Source organism: Lactuca virosa, chromosome 8, assembly GCF_052849685.1.
Source record: "Lactuca virosa cultivar CGN04683 chromosome 8, Lactuca_virosa_CGN04683_v6, whole genome shotgun sequence".
NCBI lineage: Eukaryota > Viridiplantae > Streptophyta > Magnoliopsida > Asterales > Asteraceae > Lactuca > Lactuca virosa.
Genome location: NC_136433.1, coordinates 64,033,374 through 64,053,643, shown reverse-complemented (window position 1 = coordinate 64,053,643; position 20,270 = coordinate 64,033,374). Strand labels below are relative to the sequence as shown.

The 20,270-nt window shown below is 38.8% G+C and overlaps 2 protein-coding genes across 2 annotated transcripts; one reads left to right on the top strand and one right to left on the bottom strand.

Moving 5' to 3' along the window:
* Nucleotides 1–388: 388 nt before the first annotated feature.
* LOC145130424 (zinc finger BED domain-containing protein RICESLEEPER 2-like) lies at nt 389–1,277 on the bottom strand. Its single transcript, XM_079065231.1, has 3 exons — nt 1,037–1,277; nt 677–926; nt 389–443 (listed from the first exon to the last, which is right to left on the bottom strand). The coding sequence occupies exons 1-3, from the start codon at nt 1,275–1,277 to the stop codon at nt 389–391; spliced, it is 546 nt and encodes a 181-aa protein (XP_078921357.1).
* A 579-nt stretch (nt 1,278–1,856) lies between these two features.
* Nucleotides 1,857–17,505, top strand: LOC145130423 (uncharacterized). The gene is made up of 3 exons (XM_079065230.1): nt 1,857–1,989; nt 16,977–17,037; nt 17,127–17,505. The coding sequence occupies exons 1-3, from the start codon at nt 1,857–1,859 to the stop codon at nt 17,503–17,505; spliced, it is 573 nt and encodes a 190-aa protein (XP_078921356.1).
* Nucleotides 17,506–20,270: the final 2,765 nt, after the last annotated feature.

Sequence of the window (20,270 nt, the reverse complement as noted above, 5' to 3'; positions counted from 1 at the left end):
GGTGCCCCCGCCCCCGCCCCCGAAATCAGCCGTTGCCCCTGCCCCCGCTCCCGCCCCCGGTTCCCCCGTTTACATAGCCCTCGGTCCCGCCCCCGGTTATCTCCACCGCCCCGGTCCCGCCCCCGTTCCCCCGGTTCCCCAGCTTAAAATTGGATTTTTTTTTTGCTAAAAAACTGCTTTGTTTTTGGCAAAAATACTATTTTTAATAAATTTAAAAGCTTAAAACCTAATCTTTTTGAAACTAAAAATTTAAAATTCCAACAATTCCAACAATCTTACAATCTTACAAAGAAAAATCCAACAATCTTACGAAGACAAATCCAACATTACAAATGCAAAATACAACAAATCCAAAATTACAAATATAAAACACCAATTCACTACATCTTCAGTATCCATTGATTTCCTTCAACTCTTCATTCACTGACATTTGAATATCCTCCCTAAATAAATAACAAAAATAATAATAAAATAAATTATTATATTAGTTTATTCAATACAAAATGACAAATTGAACAATCTTACCTCAAGTCCCTCGTCGTCTTCATCTGAATGTACATCATCATCATCAATAACACAACCTAACAAAGAAAAAATAAATAAAGGTAATAAGCATAATATATTAAAATGAATTAAAAAACAATGGTTCAAGCAAATTCATACATACCTTTTTTACCCGCCCATAGCCAAATTTTGAGTGCATATGATAGCTTCAATTGTTGACGGAAGAAGTCTACTCCTATGTGGACCAACGATTCTACCACTTGTAGAAAAAGAAGACTCTGAAGCAACAGTGGAGATAGGAATGGCTAATATATCTTTTGCAATCAAACACAATGTAGGATACTTAACCCCATTTAACTTCCACCAACCTGACAAATCAAACTCATGAATCCGGGGTAAAGTGCCTTCCTCTAAGTACCTTTCTAATTCATTTTTACAAAAACTTCACTAGTAGAAGAATTCCATGAAAAGAAAGCATCTAATGAGTCCATGTCACTTGCGGGAGCTGCATCTCGACTAGAAGTGGGCTTACTAGTAATATCATCATTACTTGCTTGACTCATAACACTTGACTCATATCGCAAATATATATCTTCACAAATTTGACGCACTTTCTGAATTTCATCTTTTGCATTATCTACTCCATAGATAATAGGAAAAAAATACTCTAGGAACTTCATCTTAAACCTTGGATCCAATATTGTCGCCATAGCCAACACCCCGTGACTTTCTTTCCAATACTCATCAAACTTTGTAATCATATTTTTGGACATTTCGCTTATTTCAATGAAACTAGATGTATCCCATTTCTTTAGAGCAATCTTTATTTCACATATTTTGGGGAAAAATATATCCAAAACTTCTATTACAGATCCAAGAAGTGATGAAAATACATGTATATAAACAAACATGTAAGCCCTTGATAAACACAATTGAATTCTAGATTCTATTATAGTTCTAGACTTCTATTACACTTCTAGACTTCTAGTTTGTGAGATTGATAGCAGCAAGCAGCAAATTAAGACTGTGAAATGTGAACTGTCAAGACCGAAGTCTATTCACTGAAATAAAGACTGTGAAATTGATAGCAGCAAGCAGCAAATTAAGACTGTGAAATCTGTTCACTGAAATAAACCTTAATCCACACTAATGTTTGAGAAATCGAAATCAACAACACTGAATAAACCTTAATCCACACTAATGTTTGAGAAATCAAAATCAGTCAAGTGGTAGAATCGAATGTCAATTGAATCGGAGAAGGAAAGACAGAAACGCAAATGGAGAAGGAAAGACAGAAATTAAGACTTGGAGAAGTCGTAGTCGGAGTTCTGTTCTGAATACATTACCGTGGAATGCAGAAGGGGTCGGCGGCGGTGACGGGAAACACAAATGCAGGTCGCTGCCTCGTTGGTCGCCTACTCGCCTGTCGCCGATCGCCGGTGGGAGTTGGAGACGATGAGAAGTCGCAGTCGGAGTACACTACAGGTACTACGGGAAGGAAGGAAGAAGCTGAAGTCGGAACCTAGTCATCATTCGTATAATCGTATTGTGAAGGCTGACCGAGAATGAGAATGAGTCAATCGACGGAACACGGAAAGCTAAAGCCCTAATTTCCCATTCGTATTTTAAATTTTATATATATATATATATATATATATATATATATATATATATATATATATATATATATATATATATATTATATAAATATAAACGGGGCCCCCGCGGGAGTACATGACGGAAATACTCACTCCCGCCCCCGGTCCCAAAAATAAACGGCAGTTAATATCGCCCCCGCCCCCGCTCCCGCTCCCGAAGTTTTTTAAAAATTAGTCCCGTACGGCATTGGGGTCCCACGGGAACGGGGTCCCGTGGGGGTTTTTGACATCCCTACTTCCAGGGTGACACCTTCAGGAGCACAAAATCCCCCACCTGGAACTCTAACTCAGAGCGTCTCCGATCCGCATAACTCTTTTGACGGCTTTGTGCGGTCAAAAGTCTTTGTCAAACCTGTAGTATAAGCTCAGTTGTCTTGAGCACGAATTTAGTGCTCCCCATGACCCTCTGTCCCAATTCGCCCCAATAAATAGGAGTTTGACACCTCCGACCATAAAGGAGCTCGAGCGGAGGCATACCGATACTGGAATGATCGTTGTTATTATAAGAGAAATCAGCCAAAGGAAGATAGGAGTCCCAACTCCCACCAAAATTAATAACACACGCACGCAACATATCCTTGAGCATCTGAATTGTCTGAACGCTCTACCCGTCCGTCTGCGGATGGTACGCGATGCTAAATTGTAGTCGGGTACCCAACTCCGCATGGAATCTCTTTCAGAATCTAGAAGTAAAGCGCACATCCTGGTCAGACACAATAGAAGTCGGCACCCCATGTCGAGCCACCACCTCACGAACATAAATCTCGGCCAACTTCTCCGCAGAAGAGTTCTCACTAATGGCTAAGAAGTAAGCACTCTTCGTCAAAAGATCCACTATCACCCAGATAGTGTCAACACCCCTCACAGTTATCGGTAGCTTGGTAATGAAATACATAGCATAGGGGAACCTCCAGAGGATGCAACTTGCCATGAGGGAACTGGTGCTCTGCCTTGACCTTTCGGCAGGTCAAGCATCTATCCACAAACCATGCCACATCTATCTTCATACATGGCCACCAATAATTATGCTTCAGGTCAAGATACATCTTTTGTGGTCCCCGGGTGGATAGAAAATCTCGATTTATGGGTCTCCTCCATCAAAATCCGACGGCCCCCACCCGCATACGACACCCATACTCGCCCATGGAGAGTCAAAAGCCCTCTACTGTCCATATCAAATGCCGAAACCTGACCGATCACCCGCTCACTCTTACTATTCTCTTCTTTTATGGCCTCTGATTGTGCTTCCTTGATGATCTCTAAAACTAGTGTCATCATTGTCATCCTCATACACATCTCGCATCGAGGTACTCGCTGCCCTCTGGCTCAAGGCATCGACCACCACATTGGTCTTTCCTGGATGATACAAGATCTCACAATCATAGTCCTTCACAACATCCAACCATCTCCTCTGCCTCATATTCAAATTAGGCTAATCCATAAGGTATCTCAGGCTCTTATGGTCGGTGTAGATGGTACACCGGACACCATAGATATAGTGACGCCAAATCTTGAGGGCAAAAAGCACCGCCCCTAACTCCAAATCATGAGTAGGGTACCTCGCCTCGTGAGGCTTCAGCTGCCTCGAAGCGTAGCCTATCACATGCCCTTTCTGCATCAACACAACATCTAATCCCATAATGGATGCATCACAATAGAATACAAAATCCTCAACTCCCTCCGGGAGGGCAAGCACTAGAGCCTCATACAACCTCTGACGTAGAGTCTCAAATGATGCCTGCTGCTCAGGCCCCCAACTAAAGGCAACATCCTTCCTGGTCAACTTGGTGAGAGGAATAGCAATCTTGGAGAAATTTCTGATGAACCTCCGACAATAGCCTGCCAAACCAAGGAAACTCCAAATCTCTAATGGAGATCTCGGTACCTCCCACTGCATTACCGCCTCAATTTTGGCTAGGTCGACCAAAATGCCATTCTGATTGATGAGGTGCCCCAAAAACTGAACCTCCCTCAACCGGATTTCACAGTTGGAGAATTTGGCATAAAGCCTCTCCATCCTCAAAACCCTAAGAATCTCTCGCAGATGCTCCTCATGTTGTTCCCTAGTCTTCGAATATAGTAGAATGCCATTGATAAAAGCGATTACTGATCGATCCAACATGGGCCTACACACCCGGTTCATGAGTTCCATGAACAATGTCAGTGCATTGATGAGCCCAAAAAGCATCACCACAAACTCGTAATGCCCATAACAAGTTCAGAAGGCCATCTTCTGAATATCCTCCCCCCGTACCCTCATCTGATGAGAGTCGGACCTCAAATCAATCTTGGAAAACCAAGATGCCCCCTGCAACTGGTCAAAAAGATCATCTATCCTCGGAAAAGGGTAACGGTTTTTCACCGTCAGCTTGTTCATTTCTCGATAATCAATGCATATCTGGTGCGAACCGTCCTTCTTCCTGATGCAAAGGATCGGAGCTCCCCACGGAGAACCGATCGGTATAATGAACCATTTCCCCCAACAGCTCCTGCAGCTGAGAGGATAATTCTTGCATCTCAGGAGGTGCAAGACGGTACGGTGCCTTGGCGATCGGCACCGCACCCAGAATCAGATGGATCCGGAACTCCACCTACCTCTCAGGAGGCACATCCGGTAACTCCTTGGGAAAACCATCAGGGAAATCGCATACCACCGGAACATCAGAAACCTAAGTCGATCCTTTCTTCTAAGCCCGAGTATCCACCACATATGCCAGAAAACCCATACACCCATGCTATAACCTCTGCCTTGCCCTGGCAGCAGAACAGAAGGGTGATCCCGATCTAGTACCCTCGCCATAGATAGTCAGCACTCCCCCACTAGGATCCCAGACTGTCACTAGGTGGCGCTCGCAGTCGATCAAAGCCCCAAACCGGCTCAACACATCCATACCCACGATCACACAAACATCCCCCATCGAGATAGGGATGAGATCAATCGGATATCCAACACCGAAAATCTCTAGCATACAACCCCGATAGACATCCATAGCTGAGACAAGATGCTCATCCGGTATCGAGACTCTCAAGGGATTGCCCAAGACCTCTCGCGGAATACTAAAACTGCGACTAAAAGATGATGACACAAAAGACCGACTCGCACCCGAGTCAAATAGCACAAGCGTAAGTACGAAATTCACAAGGAACGTACCTACACAATTGACAATATAAGCAGCATAAATAAATCAACAGAAAAAGATAAGGAATACATACCAGCCACGACATCTGGAGTTGCACGAGCCTCCTATACTATCAACTGAAATGCTCTGCCCCAAGCCCTCGGTGTCTCGGCCATCCCCTTTCGGCCATCGATGATACACAGTGTTGCTGGGGCGGGAGTCTGAACCGCCGTGGATGCAAGCTATGGACATTCGGCCTTTATGTGTCCCGTCTGATTGCAACTGAAGCAAACTCGAAATACCTTGGGGCATTCCCTAGCCATATGCCCCTCCTTGCCACATAGATAGCAAGCTGACCCGAACCGACATGGTCCCTTGTGAGCCTTATCGCACTTCCCGCAAGTGTGGCCCTTCTGGCCTCCAGATCTCTGATCAGCGGGCTTAGCCCGCTTAGTCGCTGGCTACGACTACACTGGCCTCCTATCCCTGCCCTGGGCCTCACTCTCCTCCCTAACCTGATTCTGCAACTCGATCTCTCTCCTCCTGGCATTGGTCTGCAACTCAGCCAATGTCCTATACGTGGTGTTCACCACAAACTCCCTGATATCCAATACCGGGCTACACGAGCCTGCATCGTCGATACCTGCTCAGGGCAAAAAAAAGCCCTCTCATGAAACATCCTGGTGATCTTAGTTACCGTCTTTGTCTTCTGTTTGAGAGACAGGAACTCCTGGGCTAACCTTTCCCACTCAACTGCAGGCACAAACTCATCCCTGAACATCGTAATAAACCTCTCCCAAGTCATCACAACATGCTCTGCAGGCGTGTAGTCAGCGGTCACAAACTTCCACCAGTCCTACGCTCCCAAGCGAAGCAGGTTCAATACGAACCGAACCCTCAAATTCTCCGGACAGGAACAGGTATAGAAACATTCCTCAACATCAGAGAATCATCTCATAGCGGCAATCGGATCCTGGGCCGCATCAAACTTGGGTGGCTTCATGTTGGTGAACTCCTGATACCACAACGAATCACCCCCCCCCCCCAATGGTCTCGTAGTAGCGAGAGCTGCGGTGGCTACGACAGTCATGGCCTCAGTAACAGCGGTATAGCGCTCATTAAAGGTCTCAATCAGTGTGGTCTTAATAGACCCAAACATCTCCAGGATAGCTTCTCGGATTGACGCGGCCACCTCTGCGGCAATGATCCTGCAAATCTCATCATCACTGGCACTCGTCCTCTTAGGGTCGCTGGAGCCTGAACCTCGGGTAACCACCATACTAAAATGCATAAGAAAAATAATGATCATAAGCTAAACACATATATCGACCCTCACCCCTACAGGCTCTCTAGTCCCTCAAGGTTATTTCCCAAGCCGCATACGGATCCAGTGCTTTCAGTAGTACGAGCTCAATACTACCTTTCACACCAATCCATATTCGTCTCGGGTCGCACCCTTGAGACCCCAAGAACTCTACCTCCTCACATCAGCTATGGACTCGCCATACTGGTTCCTGAGAACCTCAACATACGTCTAGATACTAGTTCTAGACCACTCCCAGCACTGCTCTACCTCACAGGATCTCCGTTGCCCTTGCCATTTGCCTCACGTATGCCAATTGTACATAGTACAAGACTCGATAGACACTCAAATAAATGATCCTACCTTAAATCCACAACCAAACAAGGAACATGAAGAAAGGCTAAATCATGCATTCTAAGGCTATAAAATCTTATCTATGTACAACTATAAAGCATACACCAAACAAATAATTAAATAAGGAATGAATTCCTAGGCTAAGGCATCATTAATCAGGCAACATTTATATTGTTTCAGCAAGATTCCTTAGCCTACACTTAACTAGCATGAAATCCTATTTGCTCATAATACAACATGTCTACTCTGCAATACTAAAATGAAAATGAGGTATTTTTGGGAAACTGTCGCTCGAGCGCTAGTCGATTGTACACACTGCTTATATAGGGTTTTCCTCGTGTAAAAGTTTTCATTCCTTGTTAAGTTTGTTAAAATTGTTCAAACCCTCAGTTTGAGTTTGGAATCACCCAAAGGCTCATCCAAATCCCTCAAACCAGGGCTCTGATACCAAATTCTAACACCTCAAATTTTAGACCAAAATTTTCATTTTTAAAACTTCCAAAAACATAGTTTCACAGCCAGATTAATTACAAGTCATTTCAAAACACAGATGTCATAGTTATCATAGTACATAAAGATCATGTCCCAGTAATAAATTCCCAGTGCGTGTGTACAATCAGACATTCGCTTTCCCGTGGTCCTGCGAAGTACCTGCCACATACAAATCAACAACTGTAAGAACAAAGCTTAGTGAGTTCCCCAAAGATACCACATATAACATAGCATAAGTAAACAGTTATGGGTTATCTGCAACCCTGGGACTATCAGCAGTCCTGGTAAGCTAACAGCATGCTCGTAAGGTTATCCGCAACCCCCGGTTGGCTATCAGCAGCCCCGATCACAAACAAATATCATATTAGCACATAACATAACATAACTTAACAGCTAGACCCAACTTTTCATAATATTATAGCTATCCTACCATACAGATAAGAGTAAGTGAGGGGACTCACCTGATACTAATGACACGAAAACCTAGCACCTGAACTGCCAGATCTAGACTCCGCCTAGTTAACAAATAATTAACCTTAATTAGATTAAGGTCCAAACCACTCACAAGACCAAAGTCCACAGTTAAACCTACTAAGGGCAAAAAGTGATGGGTTTTAGGTAAAACAAATAAACTAGAAAACAATTCCTAAGTTCACATGCAACCTACTTTGGATCTATGTTTTAACTATTGAACATACAACTTTGAATTGCAAAACAAGAACCCTAGAGGAGGAGGCTATTTTCGAAAATAGTAAACTAGGGTTTAGGAGTTACATACCTTTCAATTGTTATAGCAAACAATTGATAATTCCCTTGATCTTGATCTTGATCTTCTTGGAAGCTTAGCACCACAAGTGTAATGCCTCTAATGGAATCACACCCAAGAACTAGCAAGAAGGAAAGTAGAAGAGGAGAGAGGGGAGGGAGTATGCAATTTCGGCCAGGGTTTCTTCCAAAGAACAAGTCACCTAAAATGTGAGCCAGGAGGCTCCTTAAATAGCTGAGGGATCTAGGGTTTAGGGAAAACCCTAATTATCCTTTGCTTAGGGCCTAAGCAAAACCCAAGGGCCTTATCTGGACCCATTGGACGAAATCTCTAGGGTTTCCCCTATGGATTTCGTGCACCTCCTTCCAAGGGGGTTCTGGATCCTTCCACTCAACTATTAGTTAATTGCAAACTAGTCCCTGCACTTTATAATTAATTCTTTTAACCCCAAAATTAATTCTGATTAATTTCTGGCTAACTATTAATTAAACATAATGATTTCTAATTAATATATTAATCTTTTAACATATTAATAAATCATTTATATATATATATATATTAATTTATTAATCTTATAAATTAATATCTCTCCTTTCATAATTTCCTTGTCCAGTTGCTAGGTTGAGGGCAACCCAAAAGGATTGTGCTGCTATCAATTCAAGTACATACCAATTATAGTTATGGGCTTAGACACCTAATCCAATAGTCTCCCACTTGGATAAGTCTGTAACTATAATTGCTAGTATGCCTTCTAAATTTGACCAGCAAATTGTAGCTTCCAAAAGCTGCTGCCGAACTCTGACCCAGTCAGTTACGTGTCCTAAGATAAGTGATCATATAATCCTTCGTTCTGCTAGATATCCCTAGACATAAGACATGGAATGTAATCAATCTCTTTGTCCAGAATCTATGTTTCCCGATTCCTGATTTGTGATGATGTAGGACTTCTAATTGAACACATCAATTTAGTCCTGGCTGGGCCCAGCACATAAGTCAACACCAAATCATCGAGGGGCCCACAGATATCGCTTTTCCGGTTAGGGCAAAAGGAACGAATAAACGTTGACTCATATGCTTGTATCTTTTACTCATCAAATTATACATGACAATACGTTTTATAACACCAAGTTACTGATGTGTTTTCGTATCACCAATGCATAACCGACTTGTAAATTACAACTCATATATCTTCGTTTCAAGATTATAAGATATTATCGTCTCAGTATCACTCGTGATGAATTCCATGAAGTGATACTCTGAGCGAGGGTTTATCCAATACTCAAATCTCAATTTCTGAGTACTCATGAATGTTGCAGCAATTCTATTGCCATGTCTATCCTTAGACAATCTACAATCCAGTTCATGACAGTCTTAATTCACCACTTACTTCCAAAAGTACGAGCGATTGTGGAGTTTGAATAATCTTATTATTCAGGAAGTAAAACATGCAAAATATGAAACATAATAATAAACAATTGACAGAAGGCAGTAACCAAACTTATAAACAATACTTTATTATTTAATCACCAAAAGTCAATTACATTTACTTTGTTACAGGTTTCAGAACAAAACTAATCTAACTACTAAAACTAATATCATCTTTCAGTCCTATGCTCCGAGCATGCTGAATATGCTTAGCCCTACTCAGGCCCTTTGTGAGGGGATCTGCTGGGTTATCTTCAGATGACACCCTCTTTACTATAAGATGGCCTTCTTCTACTCTATGTCTGATGAAATGGTACTTTCTGTCGATATGTCTGGTCTTACCATGATCTTTCGGTTCCTTTGTCAAGGCAACCGCTCCTTCATTATCGCAGAACAGTTCCATAGGCTCCTGGATGGTTGGAACAACTCCGAGATCTCCGATGAAGTTCCTCAACCAAGCTGCTTCTTTCGACGCTTCACTCGCTGCTATGTACTCTGATTCACAAGTAGAATCAGCCACCGTATTTTGCTTGGAACTTTTCCAAGTAACTGCTCCTCCATTCAGTAAAAATACCCAGCCTGACTGAGAACGGAAGTTATCTCTATCCGTCTGAAAGCTGGCATCACTGTAACCATCTACTCTCAAAGTATCATTGCCACCAACCACAAGGACCCAGTCCTTTGTCCTGTGAAAATACTTGAGTATATTCTTTACTGCTATCCAATGAGCTCTACCTAGATTTCCCTGATAGCGACTGACCATGCTCAAAGCAAATGCCACATCAGGGCGAGTACATGTCATAGCGTACATGATCGATCCGACAGTGGAAGCATAAGGTACACGACTCATGTCATCTATTTCCTCATCTGTACTCAGGCATTGAGTCTTACTCAATTTGGTATTGCTCTGGATAGGTAGCTCTCCATTCTTGGAATTTTCCATACTAAACCTCTTTAGTACCTTATCCAAGTATGTGCTCTGACTAAGTCCAACTAGTCTCTTCTTTCTATCTCTCAATATTCTAATCCCAAGAATATAGGCAGCTTCTCCAAGGTCTTTCATGGCAAAACAATTTCCAAGCCAAGACTTAACTTCTTTCAAGGTTGCAACGTCGTTACCAATGAGTAATATGTCATCGACATATAACACCAGAAAAGTTACTATACTCCCACTAGCCTTGATATACACACAAAACTCATCTTCACTTCTAGAGAAACCAAACTCTTTGACTTTCTCATGGAAGCAAAGATTCCAGCTGTGAGATGCTTGTTTCAATCCATAAATGAATTTTTCAAGCTTGCACACTCTATTGGGAAACTTTGCATCAACAAAACCCTCTGGCTGATTCATGTAAACATCCTCAGCCAACTTTCCGTTAAGGAAAGCAGTCTTGACATCCATCTGCCAAATTTCATAGTCATGAAAGGCAGCTATGGCGAGCAATATCCTAATAGATTTAATCTTGGCTACTGGCGAGAAGGTCTCATCATAGTCAACCCCTGGGGTTTGAGTGAAACCTTTTGCAACCAGTCGAGCCTTGAATGTACGCACATTCCCATCCATGTCTGTCTTCTTCTTGAAGATCCATTTGCACCCAACTGTCTTACGACCTGGTGCACTATCAACCAAATTCCAAACTTGGTTGTCATACATGGACTTAATCTCGCTGTCCATTGCCTCTTTCCATTTGGAAGCCTCTGGGCCTGCCATCGCTTCCTTATAAGTGACTGGTTCATCTAAGTTTACCAGTGTTCTGTCACTTATGAATGTGTCACCATCTGAAGTAATATGAAAGCCATACAACTCAGGTGGCACACTCACCCTAGTGGACCTTCGAAGAGGTAATGAGTTATCAACTGGTTCAACAGGAACTGTTTCCTCTGGTTGAGTGCTAGTGTCATCTAAGGTTCCTTCATTGGCTAATTCTTGAATTTCTTCAAGTTCAATGGTGCTCCCACTGTCCTCTTTGAATATGAGCTCCTTTTCTAGAAAGACTCCTCTTCGTGCTACAAAGACCATGTTTTCACTAGGCCTATAGACAAATATCCAAAAGACTGCTTTGGGTAACCAATGAAAACACATTTCTCACTTCTAGCTGCTAGCTTGTCGTGAGTCTCTCGTCTTACGAAAGCTTCACAACCCCAGACTTTAATATGTGCTAACGAGGGAACTTTCCCCGTCCACATTTCGTGAGGTGTTTTGGCAACCTTCTTTGTAGGGACAAGATTGAGGATGTGGGCGGCTGTCTCTAAGGCATACCCCCAGAAGTGAATAGGAAGCGAAGCACGACTCATCATAGAACGAACCATGTCTAACAAGGTCTGATTATGCCTCTCAGCTACACCATTTAACTGTGGTGTCCTAGGAGGAGTCAATTGTGAGACTATCCCACATTCTTTCAGATAGTCGTTGAACTCGATACTAAGATACTCCCCGCCTCTATCGGATCTAAGTATCTTTATCTTTCTGCCCAATTGATTTTCGACCTCATGCTTAAACTCTTTGAACTTTTCAAAGGTTTCTGACTTATGTTTGATCAAGTAGATATAACCATATCTGCTATAATCATCAGTGAAAGTCACATAGAATCGATTAGCATCTCTTATAGTTGATCTGAAGGGCCCACACACATCTGTGTGTATGAGATCCCACAGACCTTCACCTCTTTCACAAGACCCTGTGAATGGTGATTTTGTCATCTTTCCCAAAAGACAAGATTCACACATATCATCTGATTTTAGGTCAAATGATTCCAACACTCCATCCTTTTGGAGTTGGGCTATGCGTTTCTTGTTAATGTGTCCAAGACGACAATGCCACAAGCATGCCTTGTCTACACTATTAGACAAGTCAATATTAAGTACACTATTTCCTAAGCTATCAACACAAGTCACTGTTTCATACACACCATCACAAGGTAAAGCTTCAAACATAAAAACACCATTCTTATAAACAGAAATTGAACCATTCAAATCATTAAAAGAATATTTAAAACCTTGTCTGAACAATACATGAAATGAAATAATGTTTCTCGTCATCTCAGACGAATAGCAACAATTTATCAAATCTAATCTAACATCATTACTAAGCAAAAGCTGATAAACTCCGATCTTGGTTACTGGTGAAGACTTTCTGTTTCCCATGATCAAGTTTATCCTTCCTCGCTCTATCTCCTCACTTTCCATTAGCCCCTGCATATCAGAACAGATATGAAAACCACATCCTGTATCAAGGACCCATGAACGAGAAGATAATGAGTTATTAGCATAAATAGTGTAAATACCTGCCGAAGATGGCTTCACTTTGCCATCCTTGATATCCTGCAGATATTGTGGACAAGATCTCTTCCAATGCCCCTTTTGATTGCAGTAAAAGCAAACGGCCTCTTTTGGATCAGAAACATGGGGAGTGGAACCATTGGGCTTAGCCTTTGGGCCATTGCTAGATGACCCAGCTTGAGCCTTGCTCTTCCAGTTTTGCTTGGGAGGACCTTTCCTCTTTTTCCCCTTTCCCTGTCCAATAGCCAAGACAGGGGCACTTGCAGGTGTGGAGGGTATACTTTTACCCTTCATCCCTGCTTCAGCTGTCTGCAACAAGTTGTGCAATTGGGCCAGAGTCTGCTCAGTGTTGTTCAAATGGTAAGTTAGAATAAACTGACCATAACATTCAGGAAGTGAGTTCAAAACCATGTCAATGGCCAATTCCTCATCAAAGTGAATGTTGAGCTTGACCAAACGCTCTATGTAGCGTTGCATTCTTTGCACATGTGACACAACCGACTCCCCTTCTTTCATCTTGCAAGCCATGAATGACTTGACTACTTCAAACTTTTCTTGACGAGCTCGCTTATGGTACTTTTCCATAAGGTCCTTGTTCATCTCGAAAGGCCATTAGTCCTCATAGTACCTCTGCAATTCTGGGGACATGGTTGCCACCATGATGCACGCCACTTTGGTAGCATCATCGTAATGTTTCTTGTAGGCAGCAAGATCTTCAGGAGTAGCTTCAGACTCATTAAGCTCTTTGAGCTCCTTTTCAAGAACATATTCTTTGTTCTCAAAACGAAGCGCCATCTTGATGTTGCGCATCCAATCGTTATAGTTAGAGCCATCCATAACGACTTTGGAGCAGATATTGGGCAAAGAGAAGTTTTGGTTGGAGGAGGATGAAGCAGAAGTGTTTCCAGGAGTAGACATCTGAAAAGAAAGAAAGTTTTAGTTAGATTTCAAGATACCTTAATAAAATAACCCAAAGATATAATATCAAGGTTAGGATCCAACTATGAAGATTCACAACTTAGAAATGGGATGCCGAGATCCAAGAGTAAATTTCATAAAGGTAGGTGAATGACGATTCACCAATTCCACCATTAGACGAAACAAACGAAGTGAAATTCCTAATTCTTTTGAGATACATTGAAACTATTCAATGACATGTTTTAATCTCAGATTATGCTCTTCTATTTGTGACTGGGATGCCGAGGATCACAAACAAGACGTGAATAACCATGCAAATGTGCTTGGTAACCTCATTGTCTTTATCATTAACTATTAATGTGCTGGTAAACCACACACGCTCCATCAAAATGACAATTATGAGATACCCATTACTACTCTTTATTAGTGCCTTTTAGTGTGCTGCTTAACCACACACGCTCCACTAACGACCAATAAAGCATAATGTGCAATTTCATGGAAGTAGTGCCTTTTCTAAAGTAACTAGAGTTGGGATTTTGTAAAATAATGTTCTAATACTTTCTTTAATAGCATTATACTTTTGATGAGAAGTAGTTGTCCTATCAAATTCGTTCTGCTAACGACCCTCCACTAATCAAGGAAGCGGTGGGTGAGAGTGGACACCCATTCAACTACCATTTTATAGGCAGTTTCCTTATACCCCCCTTATAGACTAGCTTCGTGAATGAGGCATACTAGCGATTTGACTGACCATGTTCTTATATATATAATATTAAACATTTAATCATAATACATATATAAGGTGTGTTTTAAAACTTTTTTTTAAAACTTCAAGGTTTATATAAATTTCGAAATTTAAACTATTAAATTAAATTTGAATAAACCAAATAACTAGATTTAATATTTATCTCTTAATTAACTATTAATCAAATTATTAAATCTTGTAAGGATTATCTAATTAAATTAATCAATTAATTTAATCCTAATCCTTATCCCTCTAAATTTCGAAAATTAGGGTAAGGATAATTATCCAATTAATCTAATCAAGTAACAATTATCCAAAACAAGAAACCCTAAAACTTCTAGGCATATTTCAAAATTTACAAGGGAGGAGGCTAGGGTTTTCAAAACCCTAACCCTAATTTCGATTAGGGTTCTTTGGAGGCTAGGGTTTTTCGAAAACCCTTTGATCCAAAACCCTAAAACGAAAATTTGGCCTTTAGGGTTTAATAGCTATAAACCCTAATTTGCAATTCAACAATTATAGCAATTCAATTTAAAACAAACAATGGCTCTGATACCACTGATGGGTTTTAGGTAAAACAAATAAACTAGAAAACAATTCCTAAGTTCACATGCAACCTACTTTGGATCTATGTTTTAACTATTGAACATACAACTTTGAATTGCAAAACAAGAACCCTAGAGGAGGAGGCTATTTTCGAAAATAGTAAACTAGGGTTTAGGAGTTACATACCTTTCAATTGTTATAGCAAACAATTGATAATTCCCTTGATCTTGATCTTGATCTTCTTGGAAGCTTAGCACCACAAGTGTAATGCCTCTAATGGAATCACACCCAAGAACTAGCAAGAAGGAAAGTAGAAGAGGAGAGAGGGGAGGGAGTATGCAATTTCGGCCAGGGTTTCTTCCAAAGAACAAGTCACCTAAAATGTGAGCCAGGAGGCTCCTTAAATAGCTGAGGGATCTAGGGTTTAGGGAAAACCCTAATTATCCTTTGCTTAGGGCCTAAGCAAAACCCAAGGGCCTTATCTGGACCCCTTGGACGAAATCTCTAGGGTTTCCCCTATGGATTTCGTCCTCCTCCTTCCAAGGGGGTTCTGGATCCTTCCACTCAACTATTAGTTAATTGCAAACTAGTCCCTGCACTTTATAATTAATTCTTTTAACCCCAAAATTAATTCTGATTAATTTCTGGCTAACTATTAATTAAACATAATGATTTCTAATTAATATATTAATCTTTTAACATATTAATAAATCATTTATATATATTAATTTATTAATCTTATAAATTAATATCTCTCCTTTCATAATTTCCTTGTCCAGTTGCTAGGTTGAGGGCAACCCAAAAGGATTGTGCTGCTATCAATTCAAGTACATACCAATTATAGTTATGGGCTTAGACACCTAATCCAACAAAAAGGACCATTTTGCCCTTCCCTTGGTCCAAAACCCTAAACTTTGACCAAAAGTCAAAATCTAAAAAAGTCAACACCTAGCGAGTACACTGGGTGTACTACCCCTAATGCTAGGCGTACAACCTGGCTAAGCATGCGACGGGGCATCACCGAGCTACGTTGCGCGTAGCTGGGAGTACGCACGGCGTATTCCACGAACTTCCTTTTTCCTTACTTTTTGGTCTTAATCCGTTAAGACAACCACTCCTTCCATAGATCTGACTAAATTAAGACCTCTTAATCCATGAAGTCGTGGGCTTTAAGCCTTTGCATGGCTAAGAGTGGCTAAAACATCATTTCATCCATTCCAAGGTATATTACTCATGCATGGGGGCAAAGGAAAGATCAAGCAAACATTTTTATCAACCTAGAAGCCCAAGGATGCATAAAAGGACAGCTTAAACTCTCTGGAGAGTCTCCAACTCAAAAAGGTCCAAACTTTGGGGACTTAAGCTCATAAAACTCGCACTAAAGAGATCTAGAAGAATACTAGCCAAGGTATAGGCTTTATACCTGAAAATAATGTACAATGGTGGGAGGTTTCTGGATCTCTAAGCTTGATGGCACCTTCTTCTTCTTCTTCTCTAACCTTCTTCTTCAACTACAAGAGCCAAGAATCACTCAAAACTTGCAAAATCACACTCACAAGCCACACACACGAAATTTGGGTTTTAGAGAGGGTTGGAGGTTGATAAGGGTGGCTAGAAATGAGTCCATCATGTTCTATTTAAAGGGGACAAAAGAATATTAGGGTTTGCATCTGAGCCTAGTACGCCCAGTGTACTAGGTGACCTCCGCGATCCTGCATGGTGCATGAGTACGTTGCGCGTACTCATGCATACGCCTCGCGTACTAATTTGCCAACTTTTCACATTAAGGGACTAATTTGGACATAAGTAGGAAAGATTCTAGAATAAAAATGCACCAATATCAACTTTTCACTTGACATGGGTGTAGTGCCTACATTTCCATCAAAACGTCGTATTGTTAGAAAAAACAATTTGATGAAAGTGATCATGTACAAGAAACACAATCGGTTGAAGAGTATTTAAAAGTTCATTATTTTTTGGTTGTTGTGGATATGACAATTGTTTCATTAAAAAATAGATTTGAACAATTAAGAAACTTTGAAAGTATTTTTGGGTTTTTAAATGATTCAAAGAAATTAAAGTCATTAAGTGAAAGTGAACTTAAAGAAAGTTGTATAGAGTTTGCTACTACTTTTTCTAAAGATAATGTTTCTGATGTGGATTCAAGTGAACTTTTTTACGAATTGAAAGTGTTGAAAATGACTTTACCTAATGATATAATTTCAGCTGTTGAAATTTTGGACTTTGTTAAAGCTGTTGATTGTTACCCAAATACTTTTATTGCATATAGCATTTTGTTAACCATTCATGTCGTTGTTGCATATGCAGAGAGAAGTTTTTCAAAGTTAAAGTTATTGAAGAATTATCTAAGATCGTCGATGTCGCAAGAAAGTTGAACGGATTGGCAATGTTATGTATAGAGAAAGACATGTTGGATAAAATTGATTTGGATAGTATTATTAATGATTTTACATCTAGAAAGGCTAGGATAAATATTTTCCTTTAAATTAGTTATTTTGTAATGTTGTGACCATATTTGTGTTTTTTAATATTAATAGTGAATTTTGTAGCATTTTATTTCGAAGTAATTTTTATTATATTTATTATTTTGGGGGCCTATTTTTTCTTTTCGCTCTGGGTTCACCATATCTTTGGACCGACCCTACTTTTGTCCATTACACAAGTATGAGTCTATACGACCTGCAAGAAACAAAATTTTGTTGCATTAAAGTTCTCATTGCATGTGCAGATGCGATTTCTAATTTGTTTTTCATCTTGCCATCCAGGTTAGTGAAAATGGGTTGTCATCTAATATAATTGAAACATGATTTTGTACTGGTTTGATTAAATTGTAAAGTGGTCTTCAATCTGTCGTTGGTTATGGTAGATGAAGGATAAGAGGTCAATGGGTTGGTGGGCCCAATTTAAATTAATAATCTGAATGAAACGATAAAACGTGAATAAAATGGTAATTTTAAAGTGAATTAACAAATTCTATTTAATGATATTAAAAGAAAAAGACGAATCCAAAATAAAAGACTATTCGTAATAATAAAAAACCATTTAGAGATTGAAACCAAAGGGAATAACAAGTCATATCAACATTTTTGTAGTTTACTTTCTTTATAATGATCTGAAGAAACTATAAATAAAATAGGTATGGGCTACAAATAGGGACATTTAGTTTATTTATAATTTTGTAAAGAAACTATAAGTTAGGTATGGGGTTCAAAATGGGTTGAGATTTTGGTGGGTTAATTATTGTGATTTGAACCAATGAGATGTTTCTTTTTATTGTTGGTAAGGTCATGTGCACTTACAAGGAAAAAGGGTAACCAATTGCATCTACTCAATTGCTTAGTTTCTTTGAAATATAAAGTCAATATCAATCCACACAACCACACAACTACCAATTTTATTTTATGTTATTTTATTTATTTGATTTCTTAAAGAAATATCTTTATATTATTCTTATTATATATTTTAAACATTAAAAAGCTCATCTACATCTAGAGAATAGGGACTTTATGCACCCCAGAAGACCAAGAATCAAGAACACCACCCTTGAACATAAACTAAAATCAATCCACATACACTAATCATATTTTTAAAGTTGGAAAATCGATATAAAAAGCAATAACATAAAATATAATAAATTGTGTTTGGCAGAAGCAACATAAAATATAATAAATTCTGTTTTGGTAACAGATAATTGGTAGTTAAAATATATATTTTTTATTTGTTATATGAATATTTGATAAAATAGGTGAAAATTTTTAAAATATATAAATTTTATAAAAAGATAATTTGTTAAAAAATTAAATAGATAAATATATTTTTAAAGGTAATTTTGGAAATTTATTGAAAAGATTCAATAGTTTTTTTTTTCTTAAAAATTACATTAAATAGTTTTTAGATTTAAAGTTTTTCTTTAAACTAAAAGCTACCAAATAGATTTTTTTGTTAAAATCGAGTTTTTTTTTATTAAAAATTAAAAGTTAGAAGCTGCTAAATACTCTCCATAAACTTCTACCAATTTAAAATAGCTTTTTGATATTTTTAAAAATTTTGGTTGATATATCTTATTTGAAAATATAGAATAATGGTTATAACTTATAAACTTGGAGAAACAATAACCTGAATAAAGACGTTTACCAACAAAATTGTTGAACATAAGAAGTCTTACAAGACTTCCCATCCATTTGAAGAAAATTGAGAGAACATTAAATTAGATTATTACGTGGGACCAAATGTTTATCGAAGACAAACGTGTAAACTTTTTCATGAAAAATATGGACACGCATTTAACAATTGATAGTTTCTATATGGAAAAAAAAAAACAATTATTATTGTGAATTGAGTTTTTTTAAAAGAAAAAAAAAATCAAAGAGAAACTGTGTTCTCCATGTTTGTTAAAGAATGAATCGAAGAAAATATATTTTATTTCTTTTCCAGTTTCATAGAAAACATAAGAAAAATTAGGTAAATGTTTTGTAAAAAATTATACTGTAAAATAAAGGTTCATTCCATTTTACTGGAAATTATTAGGTTTTTTTTTCTCAACCCAAAATATAAAAACTATGGGGTTTTCTTTATTTTTCAACTCCAGAATATAAGTAGAATATGATTATTATTTTTTTCTTTTTTCTATTTTCCATTATTGCTTAAAAAAGTCGAAAACATATTAAGATAAGTTTTAGACTTTAGTAAAACATGCATAGACACATGAAAAGGCAATATAAAGATTTCCTTCTTTTAGTCAATAAATAAAAAGAATTTCTATTTTTCTTTAAAATCTATTCCCCATAAAATTTTGGTCACAAATTAAATATTTTGTGGAGATGGTGGAGGTTACTCGTGATGTGAGATTCACATTACTCCAAATGTTGACGTAGATATTTATAAATTGATTTTTAACTATTTGTTGACGTCGATATGTAAGAAAAAACAATTAATCATTGAAATGAATTTAATAAATCTGTATAATTTTTAATGATTCAACCATAGCTTTTGAGATCTAATTCTTTATCTTAAAATTTTATAATTTGAAAAACCTACAAAGTACAATAAAATATCTTGTTTCCGTAAGAATGATTCGGAAGCAAAAACTATAATCTCCAAAAAAATCTTACCTCGACCTCATCTCCTTGTTTATATGTTT

Excerpts from the sequence above, each read along its gene's own strand:
- LOC145130424 (XM_079065231.1), bottom strand. The coding sequence starts at position 1,277 with ATGTCCAAAAATATGATTACAAAGTTTGATGAGTATTGGAAAGAAAGT. Across the intron at positions 927-1,036 it reads AAGTAATGATGATATTACTA|AAAGGTACTTAGAGGAAGGC; the intron begins GTAAGCCCACTT and ends AAAATGAATTAG. Across the intron at positions 444-676 it reads CAAAATTTGGCTATGGGCGG|GGAGGATATTCAAATGTCAG; the intron begins GTAAAAAAGGTA and ends TTATTTATTTAG.
- LOC145130423 (XM_079065230.1), top strand. The coding sequence starts at position 1,857 with ATGCAGAAGGGGTCGGCGGCGGTGACGGGAAACACAAATGCAGGTCGC. Across the intron at positions 1,990-16,976 it reads GCAGTCGGAGTACACTACAG|TGCCTACATTTCCATCAAAA; the intron begins GTACTACGGGAA and ends ACATGGGTGTAG. Across the intron at positions 17,038-17,126 it reads AATTTGATGAAAGTGATCAT|ATTTGAACAATTAAGAAACT; the intron begins GTACAAGAAACA and ends ATTAAAAAATAG.